Source organism: Oncorhynchus masou, chromosome 17 (genome assembly GCF_036934945.1).
Source record: "Oncorhynchus masou masou isolate Uvic2021 chromosome 17, UVic_Omas_1.1, whole genome shotgun sequence".
In the NCBI taxonomy this organism is placed as follows: domain Eukaryota; kingdom Metazoa; phylum Chordata; class Actinopteri; order Salmoniformes; family Salmonidae; genus Oncorhynchus; species Oncorhynchus masou.
This window is the reverse complement of record NC_088228.1, coordinates 33541803-33567579: the sequence shown is the minus strand read 5'-3', so window position 1 is coordinate 33567579 and position 25777 is coordinate 33541803. Positions and strand designations below refer to the sequence as shown.

The window sequence follows — 25777 nt, the reverse complement described above, 5'->3', positions numbered from 1 at the left end:
TTGGGAAGTCTGTTAGGACATCTACTTTGTGCATGACACAAGTAATTTTTATTAGGATTGAATGTCAGGAATTGTGAAAAACTGAGTTTCACTGTATTTGGCTAAAGGTGTATGTAAAGTTCCGACTTCAACTGTAGCTCAATTAACTATCTAATATCACACAGGATATACACTAAATGTATTGACTTAGCTAGCTACCTCTGCTCTAACAGTTGGCTAAGATAGCTAGCTAACATTAATGTTATCTGATGTTAACGGAGAAACTTTGAAAACAACCATGACCATTCAAGAATCTAAGCAAACCACAACATCCAAACTAATTATTACAAATACAAAAGCTACAATTACATATTTTGAACTTTTTGTTATCTTCTCCGGCTGGCCTCGACTGTTAACCAACTGAGTGACTCTAATAACGACCGTTGGAAAGACAGACGCCGAGTCGGGCTCGAGCAGCAGAGGCAGCTGCTGCTGAATCGTGTGTTTTTGTTTTTGCTAGCTGCCTATTAAGGATACTTAAGCAACGATTGATGTTGGCAATTGATGATACATGTATGATGTTCAGTGGCAACCCATCATCACTGGTGGGTCTCAAATCGTCATTTGAGACCCAATATGTTTAGCAAAAGAAAAGTTGCATGTTTTGCATGTTATTTTGGCATTAATATGTGTCACATATCAGTTTACAAACCATTTTTTTTTAAATGTGTTAATAAAGCTGCATACAAACATGTCTATTTTTTGCTCTTGAGTAAGGCAGCTCAAAAATGCAGGTTTCAGCCTAGCTCAGTGCTTTTTGTGATGGTGGGGCAGCCAGCGGAAAATACACAGCGTAGGGGTTGGTAATGTTCTCTAGTTGCACCGTGATTGGCTCAGTGTTCTGTCACGCATGGGGACACTACTTCACTGCAAAATCTACAGGGAGAACTCCAAAATTCAAGCCCCATGGGTGCTGCCATAGATTTACATTAGAAGTGCCCATCCAAGAAGGCTCAAGGTAATTTGTAAAATGACATCAAATCACATATCTCCCATAGCTTTGATTGGACTGATCATGTCAACATCATATTTTCAAAATCTTAGCTAGCAAGCTAGTCAAGCAGTCATCATCATGAATCAAGTCGACAATCTACTGGCAAACCCTTTTCATTTCTTGTCATATGAAGAGAAATTAGAGATAAAACGTATTGGTGCTCATCGGCTTTTGGACATAAACATTACACAACAAGTTGGAAATCGCAAATTCAACAATGAGTGGATTGGATGAAATCAGTGGCTAACTGCAAGCGTTGCAGAGGAATCACTATTTTGCTACCCCTGCCTGTTATTCGGTGGAGAGGGTGTGTGGTCCAAGTCTGGGATTAATGGTCTCTTTTCCAAGTTTAACAGGATAAGCATTCACACGCAATACCATCGGCCAGAAAAGGTTGAATACATTGGCCATGCTGTCAATCCAGCATTAATTCTGCCGGGTTCAAAACAACTGGAAACTCGAAACTGGGAAATTTCAGACTTCAGTAAGTTCACGACAACTGGGAACTCGGAAAAGAATGAGCTCAGACTGGGAATATACGTTTTGAAAGGTCATCCAGAGTCAGGAACTCTGGCCTCTTTCTAGCTCTGACCTGAAGATCAGTGACATCATGATTCAACCTTGTTTTTATCTGAGTTCCAAGTTGTCTTGAATAGACCATACATCTGTATGTTGTGCTGTAGCTGTTAGTAGCCCATGTGCCTCACCCTAATAATTTGGTCCCTTTTACCTCAACTTAGCCCACTGTTCTTACTTGGTGGTGCACATGTAGCCTATATCCTGTTTTAGAGAAATGTAATCATTGAATATTGTAAGAGCTTTCATTGTCTGCTTATATGCCTCATTTATCTTACGGCTCTGACTTGGTGTACAGGAAGAATACTGTAAGAACGGCCATGTTCTGAATTCTGTCACTGTACATTTCAACGGTGCTAAACAAATAGTTATTGACTATGTCCATCTTAGCTCGCTCATTGTTTTATTTGAAATTACGGATTGCATCTTATCCGCTCATCGTTACCATATGCTATTTGTTCATCTCGGTTGTCAGTAAAAAAACTTTTGTTTTTGTTTTTAAGCAAGTCAGCCATGTTTTTTAAAATGCAGTAAATTAGTCTGAATGCACTGTTTCACTGCCAGAGAAGGCTATGTTGATAGCCAGGTGTGGCGGTGGTATGGATTCACTCCATGGTGATGAAAAGAAAGTAGGTCCTAGCTGTTTGTGGGCACCGTTTGTCATCGTTATAGTCCAATGAATGTATTGTTTAGTGTTGTGTGTAGTGGCTTTGCTGGCATGCATTAAAAAAATGTATGTTGAGATTGCCTCACCAAAATGTACATGCTAAAATCGCCACTGGTAGCAACCTAACCATTATGAAACTTAGATTTGATCAAATAAACCTTATATGTAGCAAATTAGCAATTACATGTTTTGTTGACCAAATTCGACACTCATTAACCTCCATACAAAGATTCCTCACTTCGTGCTCTTATTTTCGAGGGCAGAATAACCCTCCAGCTTTGCTTCTTTCTCTGGTTGCGTTTAACTATTAAACGAACGGCTCCCAGAATGCATTGAGAAGGTAGGATAACATAAAGAATGATAGAGGCTTCTAGTTGCCAAAATGATGTTTTAGCATGGGCGGTGCCAATGAGGGCTTTCACCTATTTAATGTTGTCAGCTCGGTGGGACTTGCAACTTCATTGGCTGAACTCTCCTGGTGACCCTGTTGGAGTCATGTCCAACCAGGTAATCAGGAAGGATCTGCCAATCGCGATGAAGAAAATCACAGACGCTATAAAGGCACAGATACAAAGTGTCCTCTATTTATCTCTATGTAGGAAACGGCACAGGTTCGTACACGCAAACGCTGTCGATACTATCCGGGATCCTTAGCAGCTGATACAAAGTAACAATATTTTTACTACAGTTTGCGCTGGAATTAGTTCGAGGGTGGGGTAAGAATTTATCGAGACTATCGGGTTGATGTCGTATTTTAAAGTCTTATTTCACGGGGAAATGAAATACTTATTGTTGACTTAGTCAGGTCAGGTGTTACAGCCTATGTGGACCTGGCAAATGAATGTTGCTAGGTTGGTTGGGTCGCCATAAAAGCGTTAAATTGTAATGATCCCAGTAATTGCCAGACCAGGCAAGCCCAGCCATTAGTGAGGCTGTATCCTGTATTTTTCAGTTTGTTCATGCAGAACCCCTGATGGGAGTAGGTCACATGATTATAAGTAGGCCTAGCTAGCTGTGCTGGAGCTCTCTCTCTCTCTCTCACTCACATCATTTCCCCCCAACCCAAGGATTTAGACTCTCGCCATGAGAATTCACCTCCACAGTCCACAAACGCACGCACAGAGCGAGAGAGCAAAAGGGAGAGAAATATATGTTTAGCTATTTCCTCTTAATGAGTAAACAGTGTGTCAAGGCCCCTACCCTGTGGACATCATGAAGGGAGCATGTTGAACATTTGCTAGTGGCAGTGTACTGACTAATGCTTTACAGGCAGTCAGTGTTGTAGTGAAGTATAAATGCCATTTACGCACCTTTTTTTATTTTGCATTACATTCGTTTACAGATTTTTTTTTCTGGGAGAATGCATTGAAAGTAGAGAAAGCCTTAATCTATTGGCACTGCGTTCACCTGCCGGGATACTTGGCTGACCTGTATTTCACGCTCCACACCCCCTCTCCCCTCCTCCCCTTTCCTCCCAGGTCAGTATGGGGAAGTGTAAAACGTACATTCCTAAATGGCACCCTATTCCCTATGTAGTGCATTACTTGTATGGGCCCTGATCAAAAGTAGTGCACCATGTAGGGAATAGGGTGCCTCTTCTTGACTCTGTGTGTAGTGTACTGTAGGAGGAAGCTGTGTCCTGTCTGTTGTGTACTTAACAGGTGAGCCAGAGACTGTAGCGACAGAAGGGTGTGTGAACTTTGTCTTTAGTACCCAGCTGTGTGAACTAAGCCACACACATTCATACACACACATGCAGCCAGTGGGTTACTTTCCTCTATGGCACACACTCCTGTCTGTATGTTTCAGCCAGCCTTGGTGTCACTAGGCTGTCACTGGTGTGTATGTCCACCCACCCAGTAGAGAGAGATCTTTGAGCTACAGTGGTTGGACATATAAGACCAAACTTGCTCTGAGGCCCATACATACTGATGGTGTACTGACATTTTACATGGGACATAACCCTTTCTCCATCCTTTTTAGCATGACATATGCTTATGAATTTTTTTTATTAATATATTTATGCCTTATTAAGGATCTATGAAGGCTTCATGAAGTTGATAGCATATTTTATTTCAATGCAATTTAGTTGATGGAGTCAGTTCACAACTGTGACCGTTAGGTCTATGCTATGATACTAATGAACATCAAGTTCGTAGGAGCATGTCAAATTGGGTCTCAAATTAAAGCTAACACTTTTTAATATTTAGTTTTGGAGAAAATGTTTGCCTCTTGTGTAAGTTTAAGAAATATTGCCTTGTGGCTCGAAATTCCGTTACCAAAAAACACATCTTAAAGATATTTTTTTATTTCTCCCTCATGAAGAGGGAGGATAATGAACATACACAGAAGTAACAAGTAAAGATAGACCTATCAATTAGTGTTTTTACTGATATCAATTTTATGTATTAAGTGATTAAAACTTGAAATTCCATTACCAAATTAGTAACGGGATTTCTAAAAAAAATTGGTAACGGAATTTCTGCAATTGAATTTGTTACAATGGGAAATCATAGTTGTCACAAACCACAGTTGGGTTCACACTTGGATAGCACAGTACAATAAAGAAAAGGAGAGTATAGTTCAGTACAGTACAGTAGAGCACACTGAGCTGAATTCACTAATGTATTGTGCTCTACTGTACTGTGATCTACTGTGCTGTACTTTGATGTCCAAACTTGCAGTGGTGGAAAAAGTACCCAATTTGTCATACTTGAGTATAAGTAAATATACCTTAATAGAAAATGACTCAAGTAAAAGTAAAAATTACCCAGTAAAATACGACTTCAATAAAAGTATTTGGTTTTAAATATACTTAAGTATCAAAAGTATAAATCATTTCAAATTCCTTACATAAAGTAAACCAGGTGGCACCATTTTCTTGTTTTTTTTTAGCCAGGGGAACAGGGGAACACTCCAACACTGAGACTTCATTTACAGATCCAGGATCACACAACAACACTCAGACATAATTCACAAATGAAGCATGTGTGTTTAGTGAGTCCGCCAGATCAGAGGCAGTAGGGATGACCAGGGATCTTCTCTTGATAAGTCTGTGAATTGGACAATTTTCCTGTCCTGCTAAGCATTCAAAATGTAACGAGTATGGAGGAAATGTATATCATTTTCTTTAGGGATATAGTGAAGTAAAAGTTACCCCCCAAAACTACTTAAGTAGTACTTTAAAGTATTTTTACTTAAGTACTTTACACCACTGCAAACTTGTGAAACATAGATGACTAGGATTACTAGAGATTTGATTACCCCAATTCTGTTACTGGGCGTAAATCCTCTTCACTTACTGTAGTTCAATAACCAAAAATGATTTTTTTCAAAGTCAATGTATCATGCCATAGCTGATACCCCATTCTTTCTGCAGACATCGTGGAATCCTAATTCGAAAAACGTGGACACAAAAAACTGAGGGAGATTTTACTGAAATTCTGTAAAAATTGTTAAAAGGATTAATTGTGCATAGTTGTATGGGTTGTTAAACTTTGAAATCAATGTTTTTTGTTTGGTGTACTTTTTAATAAAAAAATCTGAGTCTCGGTGCAAGTTCTTGATCATGGAATTGCCCCCTGCTCTCTTGTGTTGTGTGAATTCTCCGTCCCTCGCCCCTGCCATGTGTGTTGTCAGTGAGCTCGTCTGTCTGGGGCTGTGGTGTTGTGTGTCAAACCAGCTTTCTTTCCTTTCCACACCACAGTCTTTGTTTCTGTTCTGTAATAGAAAGTAGTCTGTCAGGATTCAACACAATCTAATCCTCTCTTCTTGTCTGGGGTATTTTTGGGCTTTTGATTGTTTCAAGGAATGGTAGAAATAGTCTAGAATGTCATTGTGTTCTCTAGCCTTAAGATTTCCCTTCACTGGAACTATGGGGCAGCCCCAGAGCTACTACTCCTCCACCAAACTTTACAGTTGATACTATGTGTTTGGGCAGGTAGCATTCTCCTGGCATCCACCAAACCCAGAATAGTCTGTCGGACTGCCAGATGGTGAAGCGTGATTCATCACTCAAGAGAACTCGTTTCCACTGCTCCAGAGTAAAATGGTGGCAGGCTTTACGCTACTCCAGCCAATGCTTGGCATTGCGCATGGTGATCTTAGGCTTGTGTGCGGCTGCTCGGCCATGGAAACCCATTTCTTGAAGTTCCCGACGAACAGTTATTGTGCTGATGTTTCTTCCAGAATAATTTTGGAACTCGGTAGTGAGTGTTGCAAGTGCTACACGCTTCAGCATTTGGCAGTCCCGTTCTGTGAGGTTGTGTGGCGTACCACTTTGTGGCTGAGCCGTTATTGCTCCTTGATGTTTCCACTTCAAAATAATAGCTCTTACAGTTGACCATGGCAGCTCTAGCATGGCAGAAATTTGATGAACTGTCTTGTTGGAAAGGTTGCATCCTATGACGGTGCCACGTTAAAAGTCACTGTGCTTTTCAGTATGGGCAATTCTACTGCCAATGTTTGTCTATGGAGATTGCATGGTGGTGTGCCCGATTTTTATACACCTGTCAGCAATGGGTGTGGCTGAAATGGCCGAATCCAGTAATTTGAAGGGGTGTCCACAATTTTTTTTTGTGTGTATCTAATCTAAAATCAGTTTAAACATCTAAAATTATAGTAGGCCACAACAAACAAAACACTGTCTTTACATGAAACCCAACTTCTAGTACCATATGCGGTATTGTGACCTGGCCAGGTTATTTCTCATTAGCTTTACAAATGAGCAATTTAAATAACAAAACACAATGTAATACAAATACAATCTCTCTCCTCCCTCCATCCAGCAATCCTGTATACAGGTTCCATCCCCCAGGCTCCCATGGCCTCCCCATGGCCTTGGTCCCATCATCCTGACCTTTACCCCCACATACTGTAACACATGGATGACCTGGATGCTGTCAGAGGACTTTCTCCTCGACCCCCTCCTCCTGAGGACTCTGTGTCCCTCTCCTCGTCCAGCACCGACATCATCAACTTAGAAGGTACAGGATCAGGGAGTCAGCTACGCTACAGTAGTTGCAGTAGTTAGTCCTGTATGTGTTATTGTACCTGCCTTATGTTTGTTGTGCGTTATTGTGACACTTTGTTTTGTGTGTGTCTAGATGTCCATTAAGCTGTGTGTGTGTGTGTGTGTGTGTGTGTGTGTAGATGGCCACTACAGTGCCCTGCTAGCGGAGTTGGAGGCTGATGCTCAGGATCTAGAGGGAGAGTCCTGGAGTGTCTCTGTGGACCAGCAGTACATAAAGAGGCTACACAAAGACGCTATAAAGAGACAAGATGTCATCTATGGTAAGACTATGGCTGGGGTAGCTGATCTTTTCATTAAAGAACTGATTTGGGTGATGATGATAACCATTGCTACAATTATGTTGATGACTTTATAACAGTAATAATGATGACGATGGTACTAACTTTATAACCATAATAATTATGATGCTGTATTTGTGTGTGTGTGTCAGAGTTGATCCAGACTGAGGTGTACCACGTGCGGACCTTAAAGCTGCTGCTGAGTGTGTACCAGTATGAGCTGAGACGCAACCTACAGATGGAGGAGACTAGGCTGGACAGGATGTTCCCTCAGGTAACACACGGAGAGATCGGAGACAGAGCCTTCAGATGAAGGAGCATAAGCTGGACTGGATGCTCCCTCCGGTGACTTCATATCCTGCTTAAAACCAATAGGTGTATTACATGTACAGCAATCATTTCCTTTACTCTTCCATCAGATGGACAGCCTGCTGCACATCCACCAACACTTCCTGTGGTGTCTTAGAGACTGCCGCGACAGACAGAATCACTACACAGTCACACAGCTGGGAGCTATACTCATCAACCAGGTAGGAACCATTACACCCTTACACAGACGGGTAGGAACCATTACACAGTCACACAGTTGGGAGACATACTCATCAACCAGGTAGGGACCATTACACAGACAGGTAGGAACCATTACACAGTCGCACAGTTGGGAGACATACTCATCAACCATGTAGAAACCATTACACTGTTACAGGTAGCAACCATTAATTACACATAAGGGTAGGAACCACTGCACTGTAACACAGACAGGTAGGAACCATTACACAGTCACACAGACCAGGGGAAAACGCCTACCACCTCTCATTTAAGCCATGGAAGTTGAAGGCCGAACCCGGTACTACAGGCATTGTTAGCAAAAAACATGATCCCCAATTTTAGTGAATGGATAAATTGGCAATCTTCGTGAAAATATTGAAGACAATCAAAGTACCAATAATTGCTTCTAATACACCAGATGTTTATCTTCGAACCGATTATTTTAAAATCGCACACAGAATAAGTTATTTTTGTTGCTAATGGCAGCCTGCAGTACCCAGGTCCGCCTTCATCTTGAGTTAATGAATGAGAAGGGGCAGCACTGAGCTAGCCTGCAACTTCACTTCCTGGAGTAGCTCAAACTGCGCATGTTGTCTCCATGAGACACCATCTTAACGGACTTAATTTGGCTTCAATGCGCTATTGAGTCTTCACATAGGAATGGTTTCACGTGACCGATGGCTTGGTCCATTCATATATACAGTCATTGAAACAGACATGTAGACAGACATGTAGGAACCATTACACTGTAACACAAACAGATAGGAGCCATCAACTAGATAGCCCCCCTCTCTCTCTTTGATTCTGAGAAAGCATTCTCAAGAAATCATGACTCTCTCTGTACTATCCCTTTGTCATTTATTGAGTCATACCTGATGCTTGTTGTTTACCTGATCATTATCATGATGATGTGGTGGTGTAGTTTTCAGGTGAGATGGGAGAGAGGATGAAGGAGAGCTATGGAGACTGCTGCAGTCACCACACAGATGCTGTCAGCTTCTACAAAGAACAGCTACAGAACAACAAGAAGTTCCAGAACTTGATTACGAAAATCGGTCGGTTGTCCATCGTGCGGCAGTTGGGAGTCCCTGAATGTATTCTGTTGGTGACTCAGCGGCTCGCAAAGTACCCCTTTCTGGTCGAACGCATTCTACAGAACACTGATGGTAACTAACAGACTCCGTTAAGTAACTGAATGCCTTTAAGGTGGGCTCAGCTGGGCAAGGATGCATAGTGCAAAGAGATATCAGCCCCCAGGCCCAGCATGCTTGATAACTGCGCTGTTCACAAATTAAATTTGATTTTACTTCCTGAATTGACTGAATTTAATTGGAATGAACCCAAACGCAATCCTCTACTCTCATCCCATCTTCTCCCATCAGCTGACAGTGAGGAGCACGATGCCCTGGCCCAAGCTCTGGTTCTGATCAGAGAGACCATCTCTGCTGTGGACTCTCAGGTCCATGACTATGAGAGGGCCTCTTGGTTGAGAGACATAGGCAGCAGTTTGGAACCTCATTCCTGCGGCAGGCTGAAGGATGGAAGGGTGTTCAAGAGAGCGGACCTGGCAGTGGGGTCCATAAACCTGCTCCATGAGGGGACTGTCAACTGGCAGGCAGCCAACAGATGGCTGAAAGGTGATTTAAAAAGACATAGTCAAATCCAAAATTATTGGCATCCTTGATAAAGATCAGCAAAAAAAACATATCAAATAAATAATACACATACTGAGCTATATTGTATGCAAAAACAATTTTTTTCATGTAACATTTTTTCTCTCAAAAAAATTGGGGTCAAAATTATTGGCACCCCTCTCCCCATCTGGAATTTTTCCAGATCCTTGTTATCCTTCTTCTGCGCTTGTGTACTGCCCAAACACATGTTTTCACCGTGGTTCAAGTCCGGAGACTGAGATGGCCAATGATTTTGTGTTCAATTAACCACTTATTTGGGGTTATTGTCTTGCTGGAAGATCTACTTTCGGCCAAGTTTCAGCCTCCTGTCAGAGGCCACCAGGCTAAAATGACCTGGTACTGGGTAAAGTTTATGAGTTGACCTTAAAGATATTCTCTGGTATTTTTGTATGCTTTTTAGCCAGTAGTTCTGAAAGTAGCGTCCACGAGCCAAAAGTGTACAGTTACAGTGAAGTATTGGGACAGTGACACATTTGTTGTTTTGGCTCTGTACAGTCGTGGCGAAAGGTTTTGAGAATGACACAAATATGAATTTTCAGTCTGCTGCCTCAGTTTGTATGATGGCAATTTGCATATACTCCAGAACGTTATGAAGAGTGATCAGATGAATTGCAATTAATTGCAATGTCCATATTTGCCATGCAAATTAACTGAATCCCCAAAAAACATTTCCACTGCATTTCAGCCCTGCCACAAAAAGACCAGCTGACATCATGTCAGTGATTCTCTCATTAACACGGGTGTGAGTGTTGACGAGGACAAGGCTGGAGATCACTCGGTCATGCTGATTGAGTTTGAATAACAGACTGTAAGCTTCAAAAGGAGGGTGGTGCTTGGAATCATTGTTCTTCCTCTGTCAACCATGGTTACCTGCAAGGAAACACGTGCCATCATCATTGCTTTGCACAAAAAGGGCTTCACAGGCAAGGATATTGCTACCAGTAAGATTGCATCTAAATCAACCATTTATCGGATCACCAAGAACTTAAAGGAGAGCGATTCAATTGTGGTGAAGAAGGCTTCAGGGTGCCCAAGAAAGTCTGTCTCCTAAAGTTGATTCAGCTGCGGGATCGGGGTACCACCAGTACAGAGCTTGCTCAGGAATGGCAGCAGGCAGGTGTGAGTGCATCTGCATGCACAGTGAGGCGAAGACTTTTGGAGGATGGCCTGGTGTCAAGAAAGGCAGCAAAGATGCCACTTCTCTCCAGATAAAACATCAGGGACAGACTGATATTCTGCAAAAGGTAGAGGGATTGGGCTGCTGAGGACTTGGGTAAAGTCATTTTCTCTGAATCCCCTTTCTGATTGTTTGGGGGCATCCAGAAAAAAGCTTGTCCGGAGAAGACAAGGTGAGAGCTACCATCAGTCCTGTGTCATGCCAACAGTAAAGCATCCTGAGACCATTCATGTGTGGGGTTGCTTCTCAGCCAAGGGAGTGGGCTCACTGACAATTTTGCCTAAGAACACAGCCATGAATAAAGAATGGTAGCAACACATCCTCCGGGAGCAACTTCTCCCAACCATCCAGGAACAGTTTGGTGACAAACAATGTCTTTTTCAGCATGGTGGATCACCTTGCCATAAGCCAAAGTGATAACTAAGTGGCTCGGGGAACAAAACATTGATATTTTGGGTCCATGGCCAGGAAACTCCCCAGACCTTAATCCCTTTGAGAACTTGTGGTCAATCCTCAAGAGGCGGGTGGACAAACACAAACCCATAAATTCTGACAAACTCCAAGCATTGATTATGCAAGAATGGGCTGCCATCAGTGTGTGGCCCAGAGGTCTTGAAAAAGAAAGGTCAACACTGCAAATATTGACTCTTTGCATCAACTTCATGTAATTGTCAATAAAGGCCTTTGACACTTATGAAATGCTTGTAATTATACTTCAGTATTCCATAGTAACATCTAAAAAAAATATCTAAAGACACTGAAGCAGCAAAATTTGTGGGAATTAATATTTGTGTGATTCTCAAAACATTTGGCCACGACTGTACTCTAGCATTTTGGATTTGAAATGACACAATGAAAACGAGGTTAAAGTGCAGACTGTCAGCTTTAATTTGAGGGTATCTTCATCCATATCGGGTGAACCCTTTAGAAATTACAGCACTTTTTGTACATAGTTCCCCCATTTTAGGGGACTAAAAGTATTGGGACATATTCACTTGTATGTGTATTAAAGTCGTAAAAGGTGAAGCATTTAGTCCCATATTCAAAGCACGCAATCACTACATCTAGCTTGTGGCTACAAATTTGTTGGATGCATTTGCTGTTTGTTTTGGTTGTGTTTCTGTGTTTGTTTTTGTTGTGTTTGTGTTTTGTGTCCAATATAAATTAATGATTCATAATGTATTGTCATTTTGGAGTTTTATTGTAAATAGAATATGTTTCTAAACACTCCTACATTAGTGCGGGGACTCCGGTGATTACGGATCATCTTAAATGAAGTGTGAATAATGATCAGTGACAAAGTTACAGACGCACAAATATCATACCCCCTCAAAAGCATGTCTTGGGGGTTTGATATTTCTGCGTCTAACTTTCTCGCTCATCATTATTCACAATTCATTCAGTATTATCCATAATCATGGTAGCATCCACATTAATGTAGAAGTGTTTAGAAACATTCTATTCTTATTTATAAAAAGGTGACTCCAAAATGACACAATACATTATGAATCATTCCTTTCTATTGTGCATGATCTGAAACACAACCAAAACAAACAGCAAATGCATCCATCAAATGTGTAGAGTCACAAGCTTGATCTAGTCATTGTGTGCTATGAATATGGGACCAAATACTAAACTTTTTATTACTTTAATACACAGGAATTTGTCCCAAAACTTTTGGTCCACTAAAATGGGGGGACTATTTACAAAAAGTGCTGTAATTTCTAAACAGTTGACCCCATATGGATTAAAATCCCCTCAAATTAAAACTGAGTCTAAACTTTAACCCCATAGTCATTGTATAATTTCAAAGTGCTGGAGTACAGAGCTAAAACAAATGTGTCACTGTCCTAGTACTTTTGAAGCTCACTCTATATGCACCAAGTCATTGCTCTCGCTCTGTGTGCATCTTGCTAGCTGTCACTCAAATAGCGAGGGGCTAAAGCTCATTGGCTGAAACTCGAATTGCTAAGGGCATTGGCCAGTGTGGGGTTTATTTATGTTCATGCATCCTTATTTTGACGCCAAACCCACCACTGGTGTGCGTGGCCAAAGAGATCTATTTTCATGTCATCGGAACATAACACTGGTTCCAATCCAAGTTCCAATGCCATTTGGCATCCAAGTGCCAACTCCAGGCGTTTAGATTTGTTGGATGACATGAAAATAGAGCTCTTTGGCCATGCACACGGTGGAGGAGCAGCTGTACAGTGAACAGGAGGAGGCCAGGCTAAACCAGTCTCAGAGACTTCCAAGGTAAAAGACGCTACCCATACCAGCTCTACCCGAGCGCTTCAAAATGTCTTCAATAACAGCTGCTCGCAATCTCATTTGTCAGGTCATATGGAATATATGTGTGTATCTGTAGGTCTGTTTTTTTCTGACCATAGAATCTGTGTGTGTCTCCAGGGAGTCTATGTATGAAGGATGCCCAGATCATGCAGAGCCTGACAGAGAAGCTGCGTTTGTTTGCTGACATGACGGAGGCTGTAACAGGGCTGGAAGATGTAGCTAATCACTCTCGTCTGCTGCTCCGCAGTGACGACTTAGACCCCCAGCAGGGGGAGACACTGCTCAGGGGGGCTATCACTGAGGGTAAGTTTGTATGACAAATCCATCCCTAGACCTTATGCAATTGTGGAGATCTGAGAGGATTTGATAGGTTAAAGCAATATTGTAATAGCTCCACCGTCACCTCTGATAGGCTGGCCTTGGTACTCCTGCTAGGTCTGATAGGATCTGATAATAGGGAACTTAACCCTTTTCTTTAGTAAATCTGATATACAATTGAAGTCAGAAGTTTACATACACCTTAAGCCAAATACATTTAATTCCCTCAATAAGTTGGGTGAAGGTTGGCCCATTCCTCCTGACAAAGCTGGTGTAACTGAGTCAGGTTTGTAGGCCTCCTTGCTCGCACACGCTTTTTCAGTTCTGCCCACGACTTCTGTATGAGATTGAGGTCAGCGCTTTGTGATGGCCACTCCAATACCTTGATTTTGTTGTCCTTAAGCCATTTTGCCACAACTTTGGAAGTATGCTAGGGGTCATTGTCCATTTGGAAGACCCATTTGCGACCAAGCTTTAATTTCCTGACTGATGTCTTGATAGATGTTGCTTCAATATATCCACATACATTTCCATCCTCATGATGCCATCTATTTTGTGAAGTGCACCATTCCCTCCTGCAGCAAAGCACCCCACAACATAATGCTGCCACCCCCGTGCTTCACGGTTGGGATGGTGTTCTACGGCTTGCAAGCTTTTTCCTCCAAACATAACGATGGTGATTATGGCCAAACAGTTCTATTTTTGTTTCATCAGATGAGAGGACATTTCTCCAAAAAGTACGATCTTTGTCCCCATGTGCAGCTGCAAACCGTAGTCTGGCATTTTTATGGCGGTTTTGGAGCAGTGGCTTCTTCTTTGCTGAGCGGCCTTTCAGGTTATATCGATATCAGACTTGTTTTACTGTGGATATAGACCATTTTGTACCTGTTTCCTCCAGCATCTTCACAAGGTTCTTTGCGGTTGTTCTGGGACTGATTTGCACTTTTCTCACCGATGTACATTCATCTCTAGGAGACAACGCGTCTCCTTCCTGAGCGGTATGACGGCTGCTTGGTCCCATGGTGTTTACACTTGCGTACTATTGTTTGTACAGATGAACGTGGTACCTTCAAGTGTTTGGAAATTGCTCCCAAGGATGAACTAGACTTGTGGAGGTCTACAATGTCTTTTCGGAGGTCTTGGCTGATTTCTTTTGATTTTCCCTTTTGATTTTTACATCCACAGGTACACCTCCAATTGACTGAAATGATGTCAATTAGCCTATCAAAAGCTTCTAAAGGCATGACATAATTTTCTGGAATTTTCTAAGCTGTTTAAAGGCACCGTCAACTTTGTATGTAAACTTCCGACCCACTGGAATTATAAGTGAAATAATCTGTCTGTAAACAATTGTTGGAAAAATTACCTGTGTCATGCACAAAGTAAATGTCCTAACTGACTTGCCAAAACTATAGATTGTTAACAAGAAATGTGTGGAGTGGTTGAAAAACTAGATTTAATGACTCCCATCCAAGTGTATGTAAACTTCCAACTTGAATTGTGAATACTTATTGACCCACCATGAGAATCCATTGTCAGCTTATCAGTCAGATAATCAGCTTTTCGTTTATTCTTCTTCTCTCATCAGTGGAGAATCTGCAGAACCTTCTCCTGTCCGGTGTGACTCTGAGAGACCCCTACCCCCCTCCAGAGGACTTCCTGGGATCACGGGGATACAGTTTGAGACCCGAAGATCTACGGCTCCTTCAAGGAGGGCTAGGCCTTGGGGGGCTGCGGAACCTAGCTGCACTCAGGAGAGCCGAAACCTTAGGGGGCTATGTCTGCAATCCCATACCCCTTATGAAGAGTAAGTATACCGCTCAGTCGACAACTCATATAGATGGACTATGGTTGCTGGATTTACCCCTACTCTGATTCAGAGGGGTTGGGTTAAATGCAAAAGACACATTTCAGTTGAATGCATTCAGTTGTACAACTCACTAGGTATGCCCCTTCCCTTTCCCTTATTATACCACTGTTTGTATTAATATCTGGTCATACTGTATCATTCCTCTTATCTCACAAATCCAGTGTTTTCTTTGGAACACAGTTGAACGTTATTTGTTCAACATTTGCTGTGCATGTTTTCCAGATGGTAATATACAAGCGGGAGAACGGCCAGGCAGTGTGGCGGTACAACCTCTAGACAGAGGTCAGCATTCAAACTCTGACCACCAGCTACAGGACCTTGACCAGTCAGAGAGTCTGGAAATGTCGGTGAGTGACAATGCTGTCCCATTCTCTCCCTTTCACTTCCAAGTGGGCACTTGTTCCCTCCTACAAGTGTGCTATTGTTCTCTCCTCAGGGAGGGAGGTATTGACTGGTTTAGTTCGTCTGATTCATGGTATTGTGATTACAGGCTGATGAGTCACCTGCACCAGCATCATACTGGACTTCTCCATGCCCAAATCCATCCTTTCCTGAAGCTGAGGTAAGTGTTGCTAGATGACTCTGAAGTCTGAACATATCTTGATGTTTAGGTTCATGAATATCTGCAGTCACACTTTTTTTTTATTGTGCTAACCTGTTGGAGCCAGTTTTTGTATATTATTAGTTATGCAAATATTTGTCTATTAGATAATATTTATATTTAAGGATCATTTAATTTATTTACAGTGCTGTGAAAAAGTATTTACCCCCTTTCTGATTTTCTCTATTTTTGTATATTTTTGACACTGAATGTTTTTAGATCAAATCCTAATATTAAATAAAGGTAACCTGGAATGCCCTGTTTAGTTTTCGAGAGACATAACAACGTTCCACTTTTGACACATCTGTACATAGAACATTCTTGACAATCATCCAGGTGCTTTTTGGCCAACTTGAGTCGACTTTTTAGACAACATGGGTCCCGTTATGTCTGACGAAAACCAAACACTGCATTCCACAGTAAGAACCTCATACCAACGGTCAAGCATGGCGGTGGTAGTGTGACGTTTTACCTCCTCGGGACCTGGACGACTTGCCATCATTGAAAGAACCATGATTTCTGCTCTGTATTATAGAATTGTATTTTTTTTCTCCAATTTTGATCTTGTCTCAATCGCTGCAACTCCCCAACGGGCTTGGGAGGCAAAGGTCAAGTTATGTGTCCTCCGAAACATGACCCGCCACACTTCGCTTCTTAACAGCACCATTGTGTCGGAGGATACACCGTTCAACTGACGACCAAAGTCAGCCTGCAGGCGCCCGGCCCGCCACATAGTTACTAGAGCGAAACCCTCCCCTAACCCAGACGACGCTGGGCCAACTGTGCGTAGCCCTATGGGACTCCCGATCACGGCAGGTTGTGACACCTCCTGGGATCGAACCCGGGTCTGTAGTGACACCTTAGACCGCTGCGCCACTCGGGAGGCCTATATTAGAGAATTCTAAAGGAGAATGTCAGGCTATCCATCCGTGAGCTGAAGCTGGGTCATGGAGCAAGACAATGATCCAAAACACAGAAGCAACTCTACATCAGAATGGCTGAAAATCTACAAATGTAAAGTTTTGGAATGGCCTAGTCAAAGTCCAGACCTAAACCTGATTTTAAATGTTGTGGCAGAACCTGAAATGAGCAGTTCATGCATGAAAACCCACAAATATTTCTAAGAAGAGGGGGCCAAAATTCCTCCACAGCGATGTATGATCAACAACTCTATGAAGTATTTGGTTGCAGTCATTGCAGCTAAAGATGACACAACCAGTTAATGATTGTAAGGGGCAATTTCTTTTTTCACACAGGGGCATTGGGTATTGTATAACTTTATCAAAATGTTGTGTTATTTGTTCACTCAGTTTCCCGTTATCCAACATCAGGTTTTGGTCAAAGATCTGATAACATTCGGTGTAAAAAAAAAGAGAAAATCAGAAAGGGGGCATATTATTTTTCACGGCACTCTGTGGTTTATGTATTAATTTGGTTATGCTCTATTATTTGAATTCTAATAGGCCAATTACTCCCTCTATCCTCAATTAGTTGTAAGTATTGGTGGGCCCGCCCGGATATCCACATTGGGTATATAGAAACAGGAAGTGAGGCCTATGCGTTATGGCAAATGTTTTACCTTGGTCTAATTTGTATACCTGGAATACTGGAACCTTTTGTTTACCTTGCAGTTATTTGTTTGGATTCTTGTGTGCATCTCAAATCTTGCAATTGGTTTTCCCACGGCTATTCGAAAGCTGCTACACAACCTTATTTCTATCTCTCTCTCCCCAGTTCTTTGACAGAGTGCTGCTGCTCTCACAGAAACTATACAGTCTGCTGGTAAGACATACTGTATCTATTCTTTACATTCTACAGACAGTTGCTACGATTGACCGGTCTTCTCTTACTATTAGATAGGTTTTAACTGTGTCTCCTGACCGTCCCTTGGTCCGAAGTTTGTCCTCTGCCTCCTGGTGTTAAGTTTGTTCCCTGCCCGTCCCCGTAGGCCATCGTGTCCCAGCAGGACAGCCACATTGAGTTGCAGCGTGCCTCGCTGTCAGAGCGTGAGCATCCGGGCCGTCCTCGTGGAAATGTGCTCCTGGAGCAGGAGAAACAACGTAACATGGAGAAACAGAGAGAGGAGATGGCCAACTTCCACAAGCTGCAGACACAGCACAGACAAGAACAGGTATTGAACTAGAACACAGTTTATTACATTATAGAAATGGAGAGAGGAGATGGCCAACTTCCACAAACTGCAGACAGCACAGACTAGAACACAGTTTAAACTCCTGAGGTAGAAAATGGTTTATTATGTTAGAGAAACGGAGAGAGACACCATCAGGAACAGGTAGCTAGAATAGAGCTTTAACCTCTAGCTTCGAGCAATCACGTATCCGGGAGCGATTTTCAAAATATGCTTTTCAACCATAGCTACACAAGCATTTGTGTAAGAGTATTGATAGCTAGCATAGCATTAAGCCTAGCATTCAGCAGGCAACATTAACGCAAAAAAAACAAGAAAAGCATTCAAATAAAATCATTTACCTTTGAAGAAATGCGGATGTTTTCAATGAGACTCTCAGTTAGATAGCAAATGTTCAGTTTTTCCAAAAAGATTATTTGTTTGGCTAAGAAACCCCCCCGAAAATTCAGTCATTACAACGCCAAACTTTTTTCCAAATTAACTCCATAATATCGACAGAAACATGGCAAACGTTGTTAGGATCAATCCTCAAGGTGTTTTTCGCATATCTATTCGATGATAAATCATTTGTGGCAGTTGCCTTTCTCCTCTGAGGAGTTTTGGAAACGTCAGTGTTTTCTTTCCAAAGCTATCAATTATATGCATAGTCGAGCATCTTTTTGTGACAAAATATCTTGTTTAAAAAGGGAACGTTTTTTTATCCAAAAATTAAGAGTGCCCCCTATATAGAAGTTAAACTGCAGACACTGTATAAGTTATTACGTCTTTCAGCTTTTACCAAAATATAGCCATGTTGTATATGTATACATACAATCTTGTTATACGGTTACACCTGCGGGATGAATTTCCTGTGTCTTCATTTTTATCTCGATTAATCCTCTATCTATTGTGTTTCATCTATGATATCTATCTCAACTCTCTGCCTCACAGGTGTCAAACTCGTTCCATGGAGGGCAGAGTGTCTGCATGGTTTTTGCTTCTCCCTTGTACTTGATTGATCACTGATTTACTTAGGAACTTTCCTCGCCTGGTTTTCTAGTTGCTCCAGCAGAAACTCAGGCCTCCATGTAATGAGTTTGACACCCCTACTTATCTATCTCACTTTTCTCTCATTGCTATTTGATCCATCTCATTCTCAGGCTCGCTGGGAAGAGGAGCAGGAGTGCCACCAGTTGCAGGCGGAGGTCCTGGAGGCAGAGCTAAGACACAGAGAGGAGGAGTGTAGGAGACTGAAGGAGAAGCTAGCAGAGGAGAGGGGGGAGCTGGAGAGATGGAGAGAAACCTACCAACAGGTTTCTGCTTTGTTTTGTTACATTATACAGTGTTACAATATAACAATGGTGGTCTTACTGTGATAAGAGTGTCTGCTAAATGACCAAAATGTAATATGGTCTATTAAGAGTTTTAAAAAACACAAAGCATCAATTGCCAATTTTATCCAAGTGAGTGCTGCTGGCATGTTTCCATTGTTCATGTGACTTACCTTACCAACAGGATCTGGAGAGGCTGAGAGAGTCTACAAGGACTGTGGAGAAACAGAAGGAACGCCTGGATTTACAGATGAAGTTGAAGAAGAACAAAACCATTGCCAAACCTGGGAGTTTTAACTTCAACACTCAGCAGGTGAGGAGGTGGTGTGGTCGTTAAGGACTGAGGACCAATAGTGAGAGGGAGGTTAATTATGCATTTATTTACATTGTTTAGGACACTTGGTCATTCTCTTCTTCTTCTCAGGCTGTCCCCCACTCCCAGTCGTTTCGAGGGGACCTCCCCCACTCTGCTTCCTTCCAAGGGGACTTCTCCCAGTCGTTCCGAGGGGACCTGATTGGTGGTTGGACCACGGGAGGTGACGTGACCCCCATCCCAGCCTCTAAGGTCCACATCCAACCTAGCCTCTCTCAAGCCACAGATTTCCTGGAGCCACCCCCAGAGGTGAGACATAGCTAGGATGTAACTTGAGCTAGACTCCATGGATGGACAGTATACCAACCACAGATAGGGTTGACAAATTCCTGCAACTTTCCCCAAATTCTAGAAATAGGAAGATTTGTGTAAGAAGTAGAAGATTTGTGTAATATTTTGGAAAAGTTAATGGTACTTTGCAAACCCTATCCACAGGACTATGTGAATGTGTGTTCACCTTCTAGTGTTTTTGTATTCTATTTGTTGTACTGTAGTGTATTGATATTTTGTATGCTGACCTCAGAAAATGCATTTCCATGAAAAGTGACAAAGTTCCCTATCAGATGGTACACTCGATACAACACTCTTACGAGTTTGATCCCCGTAGCTGTGTGTTGTAACTCGTTTCCCAGTAGTTCCCAGTATTCATAATCTCGTTCCCAGACACTTCCGCCCAAATGCGAGTCTGGTGGACTAACGTGTCAAACTTGGCCTTCATTAGCCAATACAGAAAGAGCAGGAGAAACTCCCAGAGCATAAGCATTGACTTAATCTACCAACCAATCATCTCCGACAACTAAGGTTGGGCGGTATTCAGATTTTCATAGCGTCATACAGTTTCTGTACCACCCGGAGTATACAGTATTACCGGAAGTGCACACAAGGGACGCCATTTCAAAAAATAACTGTGCGCGATAGCGTGGGGACAAGGTTACAGTATTCCTAACTTTACATTATTGTGCTATAGGTGCCCCTTCATAGGGAGAGCATCAGCCCTGTGCCCCCTAAAGCGGAGGTTCCCATTCACCTGATCAGCACCACCAACCAGGTGGTCCACAAGCCAGGGGCTGTGCAGCAGCAGATCCCCACCAAGCTGGCTACCCTCAGCAGCAAGGGCAAGGAGAAGAGCAGAAAAAAGGGATCGCACCAGCGCATGCATAGTGCAGGTCAGAACACAGCACTGTAGAATATAACGGAATACTTCATTACAGACATGGTAGAAATGATCACATAAAACTACCCACCCTGGATGGTTAGATGCTCCTATAGTTTTTATTAGCAATGTATTGAAGACAAAGGCTCTTCATCGGGCTTAGTGGGAAGTGGAGGACCATCCTCAGTGAATTTTATAAAAAAAAGTGATCATATACTAAATATATTCACGTCACCAAATAATAGATTAAAACACACTGTTTTGCAATGAAGGTCTACAGTGGCCTCAACAGCACTCTGTAGGGTAGCACCATGGTGTAGCCAGGGGACAGCTAGCTTCTGTCCTCATCTGGGTATACTGACTTCAATACAAATTCAAAGAGGCTCAAGGTTCTCAACAGCCTTCCATAGATTTACACATCACAGGAGGTTGGTGTCACCTTAATTGGGGAGGACAAGGCCTCACTGTTACACAGCCTCCACTGTTACACAGAAATTATGACAACTTCCAGAGAACATCCTCCAACCTCAGAGCTCTTGCTGCCTGAACTGACATGTTGTCCACCCGATCAAAGGATCAGAGAGGGAATCTAGTACTGAAAGCATACGCTACAGCTAGCTAACACTGCAGTGCATAGAATATGGTGAGTAGTTGACTCGGCGAGAGAAAGATGACAATAGTTGAACAGTTTGAACAAATTAATTTCTTAAATGGAGGAGCAAATGGAGCTAGTTAGTTTAGCCTACTCAAACACCCAGGTCAAACAGAGAGGGATGCTATGTTAGCTAGCTGGCTATGACTGTCCAACACTTGAACTCTTCCAAGTCAAGGTAAGCTTTTGGTTTGACTAATTTATTGCCACCGGGGCCCGCCTTCTAAACTGCTTACTATCTGTACACTGTACAGCATGATTGTAGTAGGTTTACTAACACATTAGTTATATTAGCTATGTTGACTAGGACATCACTTTAGCTAATATGGTGAAAACAATGTAGGCTGTATGTATTGGTTATGATATGAAAGTTTAGCTTGGACATTTCCCCCCTGGTCACAGACAGCTAAGCAGTGTTGTGCATTGAAGGCCACAAGCGAAGGGAAAAGGTGAGAGGAAGAGAGTGGGTAGATGTGAGAAGGAATTAGAACAAGCTATGAAAGTGAACTGTTTGCGTGTGATCAGGGGTGTATTCATTCTGCCGATTCTGTTGAAAAACGTTTCTTAAACGGAACCAAACAGGGATAAACATACCTGAATTTGTCCAATAGAAACTCTCGTTTGCAACTGTGCACCTACATTGTAAACATTCATTCATAGCTAGGTTGAAGCAACCTCATAGGTATAGGGAGAAGTCAAGTAGTAGCCTAAATCTAACGATGTTACATTGAACTGGGTGAATGGGATACGAATGACAGTCATTCAATATGCTGTTATAGAAATAAAGCCATGCTCATAAAAAATGGTGTCCTCATCTTAAACAGCACCAACCGCCACTGGTGGGATCATGTCAATCACAAGTCAGATCTTTGAGCAAATTATAACATTTACCTCCACTGTTGATATTTTCTATGTTAGGGAGTGAGAAGTTTTCTTTCTTCCTGTAGCATCTATAGACATGTCTCAGGTGGTGCCGATCAGAGTGACAAGAAAAGAGGGCGGGAGTCTGCGAGGGAAGAGGACTGTGAGTCCTCACAGGAGCTACCAAACAGGTAAGACGAGAACCTCGGGATTTCCAGATACATATTATCAGATTATTACCATGACTGGAGATATGTTTTAACGTCTCAGGATCTAAATTAACATGGCGCACGCATGTACAGACACACGATGAGTAAGTTAACCCTATGTTGCTATCCCTCCTCAGATCGTTTCTTTAGTCCTCCAGAGCCTCTGTCCAATGCCAAGCACTCCCAGACCCTATTGTCTAGCAGCAGCATGAGGATGAACAGCCAGAGCCACTTCCCTCCACCCGAACCTCCCCATCCTCCACCCTTCCCAAAAGACATAGCAAGCAAACCAACCAAGGAACGCGTAATCTACCTGTAAGGCCAAAGGGTAAGACCAAAACCCTATGCCAGGGGTCTGTAACTGGGTGCCTGTGTGCCAAAACCGGTCCACAAATGATTTTATTTGGCCCTCAAAAGCAGTCTGTTCTGATCAAAGTAAAGATGTGATTTTTAAAATATTTGTACTGATTTGGCTTTTCTAATTCCTTGTACTTCTTGAGTGCCTGTTGAATTTCCAAAGACATTTATATTGTTCTGATGAGTGTTTCTGTCATGGTATAAGAGAAAGTGTCTCTAACCACTCACGTCTTTACTTTTAAAGGATTCTTATTCATGTTGAGCAGTGCTGTTAGGAAGCTGTTTATTATTTTAACTTGTTTACAGATCTGAGGTGCCAAGTAAGTTTTATTCTCAGAGCACATTAGAAACTACTCTAATCTATATAGTCTACCTGCTGCTTGAAATCAGAATGTCTTAATGAAAATAATGCATTTGTCATAGCTACATTTAGAGGGAATCATAACTGTATGGGGTTCTGGTGTATTTTAACACTGAATAATAATGACTACTGGAAAAAGATGATGCTAATTCTGCTGTGGTTTCTGTCATGGGGGAGACAGGAATGGGTGTCATGACAGTTTGTGCACTTGGTGGACTGTTGAATGCAATAGGCCTGACCACGTGATATCAATGCTCAAAATGGACTGTAGTAAGTCAAGTTTTACCACACAGCTTCCCTGTGTGTGTGAATGTACAGAAATGTTAGGACACTGTGTTTAGTTTGAACTGGAGCAAATAGTTTTTCCTTTTTGCTCATTGTGTAACTGTAACAAGGTTATGTTCTGGGAACCAAGGTAACTTGTAAATAATGTTTTAATATGGGGGAGGTTGTTTGGAAGGATTTGTGAATTATGTTGCTCACAGTTTCCAGTGAACACATAAATATAATTAAAACACGTTATATACAGTGCCTTCAGAATGTATTCATACCCCTTGACTTATTCCACATTTTGTTGGGTTACAGCCTGAATTCAATGAGTGAAAACATGTTAAAAAAAAAAAATGTTTGCAAATGTAATACAGAAATCAAATTTACATCCCTTTTGCTATGACACTCCAAATCGAGCTGTTCTTTGATTATCCTTGATGTCACGACTACTTTGTTAAATTGTTTGGACATGAATTTGAAAGAAACACCTGTCTATATAAGGTCCACAGTTGTCAGTGGATGTCCGAGCAGAAACTAAACTATGAAGTCCAAGGAACTGTCCTTAGAGCTGAGATAAAATTGTGATGAGGTATATATCTGGGGAAGGGTATAAAACTATTTCTAGATTGTTGAACATTTCCAAGAGCACCGTGGTCTCTATCATTGGGAACTTGAAAAAATATTGAACTATCCAGACTCTGCCTAGTTGGCCTTCTGTCCAAACTGAACACGAAGGCCCTTGGTCAAAAAGGCAATAACCACTCTGACAGAACTCCTTGACTGAGATAGGAGAACCTGCCAGAAGGACAACATTCTCTACAACACTTCACCAATCTGGGCTTTATGGGAGGATGGCCAGACGGAAGACACTTCTGAGAAAAAGGCACATGACAGCACACCAGGAGTTTAGAAAAAAGGCATGTGAAAGACAGATCATAAGGCAAAGGTTTGTGGTATGAATGCAAAGCACTGAGAAAACCAGGCACAGCTCACCACCTGTCGTGAAGCATGCTGGTGGCAGCATCATGCTATAAGGATGCTTGTCAGTGGCAGGAACTGGGAGAGTGGTAAGGATAGAGGAAACATTGAAAGGAGCCAAATACAGGCAAATCCTTGATGAGAACCTGCTTCAGAGTGCAAATGACCTTAGACTGGGGGGGCGCGAAGATTTACGTTCCAACAGGACATAAGCATACAGCCAAAGAAACACTGGAATGGCTTCAGAACAATAATGTAAAAGTCCTGGAGTGGCCCAGCCAAAGCCCAGACTTGAATACCATTGAAAATCTATGGAAAGACTTAAAGATTGCTGTTCACCACCGCTCCCTATCTAGCTTAACAGAGCTTGAGAGAACCTGAATGGAAGAAAATCCCCAAATCCAGATGTACAAAGCTCATACAGACATACCCAAGATAACTGAAATCTGTAATCACCGCCAAAGGTGCTTCTACAAAGTATTGACTCGGGTGTGAAAACGTATGTAAATTAGATTTCTGTATTTAATTTTGAATGCAAAAATGTCTACACATGTTTACATGGTCATTATGGCGTATTGCATGTAGAGGGGCGGAAAGTATTTCCATTTAGAATTCTGCCTGTAACAACAAAATGTGTAATAAGTCAAGGGGTATGAATACTTTCTGAAGGCACTGAAGATCTATGGTCTGACTATTCTGTTGTAATATCATTGTTCTGCTGAACTGTTGTTCTTCCCATCCACAGCTGATAGAAATAATAAAAAGAAAGAACCATGATGATGTATGTAGCCAGCCTTGCCTGTCCAGTCAATGTCATCTCTGAATTATTCCCCTCCTACCCTTTCCAGTCTAAAACAGGAAATAATGATTTTATTAGGATGCCAATAGCGACAGCTAGTCTTACTGGGGTCCAAGACCGTACAGACACAATACTTTACAATTTACATTTAAAAACATTAACATTTTTGTTTGCATCTATCAGTTACACATTTCATATTTTCATATCAGTACATACAC

At 42.0% G+C, this 25777-nt stretch overlaps 1 protein-coding gene across 5 annotated transcripts; it reads left to right on the top strand.

The window, feature by feature from the left end:
- Positions 1-2864: 2864 nt before the first annotated feature.
- LOC135558903 (rho guanine nucleotide exchange factor 18-like) lies at positions 2865-25548 on the top strand. 5 transcript variants are annotated; one of them, XM_064993114.1, is made up of 20 exons: positions 2874-2943; positions 3619-3754; positions 7064-7261; positions 7428-7568; positions 7739-7860; positions 8006-8116; positions 9058-9301; positions 9518-9772; positions 13416-13601; positions 15205-15423; positions 15709-15833; positions 15977-16048; positions 17822-17869; positions 18036-18218; positions 19376-19528; positions 19731-19859; positions 19971-20168; positions 20887-21085; positions 22672-22776; positions 22932-25548. In XM_064993114.1, the coding sequence occupies exons 3-20, from the start codon at positions 7159-7161 to the stop codon at positions 23111-23113; spliced, it is 2775 nt and encodes a 924-aa protein (XP_064849186.1). In that variant the 5' UTR covers positions 2874-2943; positions 3619-3754; positions 7064-7158; the 3' UTR covers positions 23114-25548. The 5 variants fall into 5 exon arrangements, with proteins under 5 accessions (XP_064849188.1, XP_064849186.1, XP_064849187.1 ...); XM_064993112.1 differs by having other exon boundaries at positions 2879-2992; XM_064993116.1 differs by lacking the exon at positions 3619-3754 and having other exon boundaries at positions 2865-2887.
- Positions 25549-25777: the final 229 nt, after the last annotated feature.

Excerpts from the sequence above, each read along its gene's own strand:
- LOC135558903 (XM_064993116.1), top strand. The coding sequence starts at position 7,159 with ATGGATGACCTGGATGCTGTCAGAGGACTTTCTCCTCGACCCCCTCCT. Across the intron at positions 18,219-19,375 it reads CACAGCACAGACAAGAACAG|GCTCGCTGGGAAGAGGAGCA; the intron begins GTATTGAACTAG and ends TCTCATTCTCAG. Across the intron at positions 22,777-22,931 it reads TCACAGGAGCTACCAAACAG|ATCGTTTCTTTAGTCCTCCA; the intron begins GTAAGACGAGAA and ends ATCCCTCCTCAG.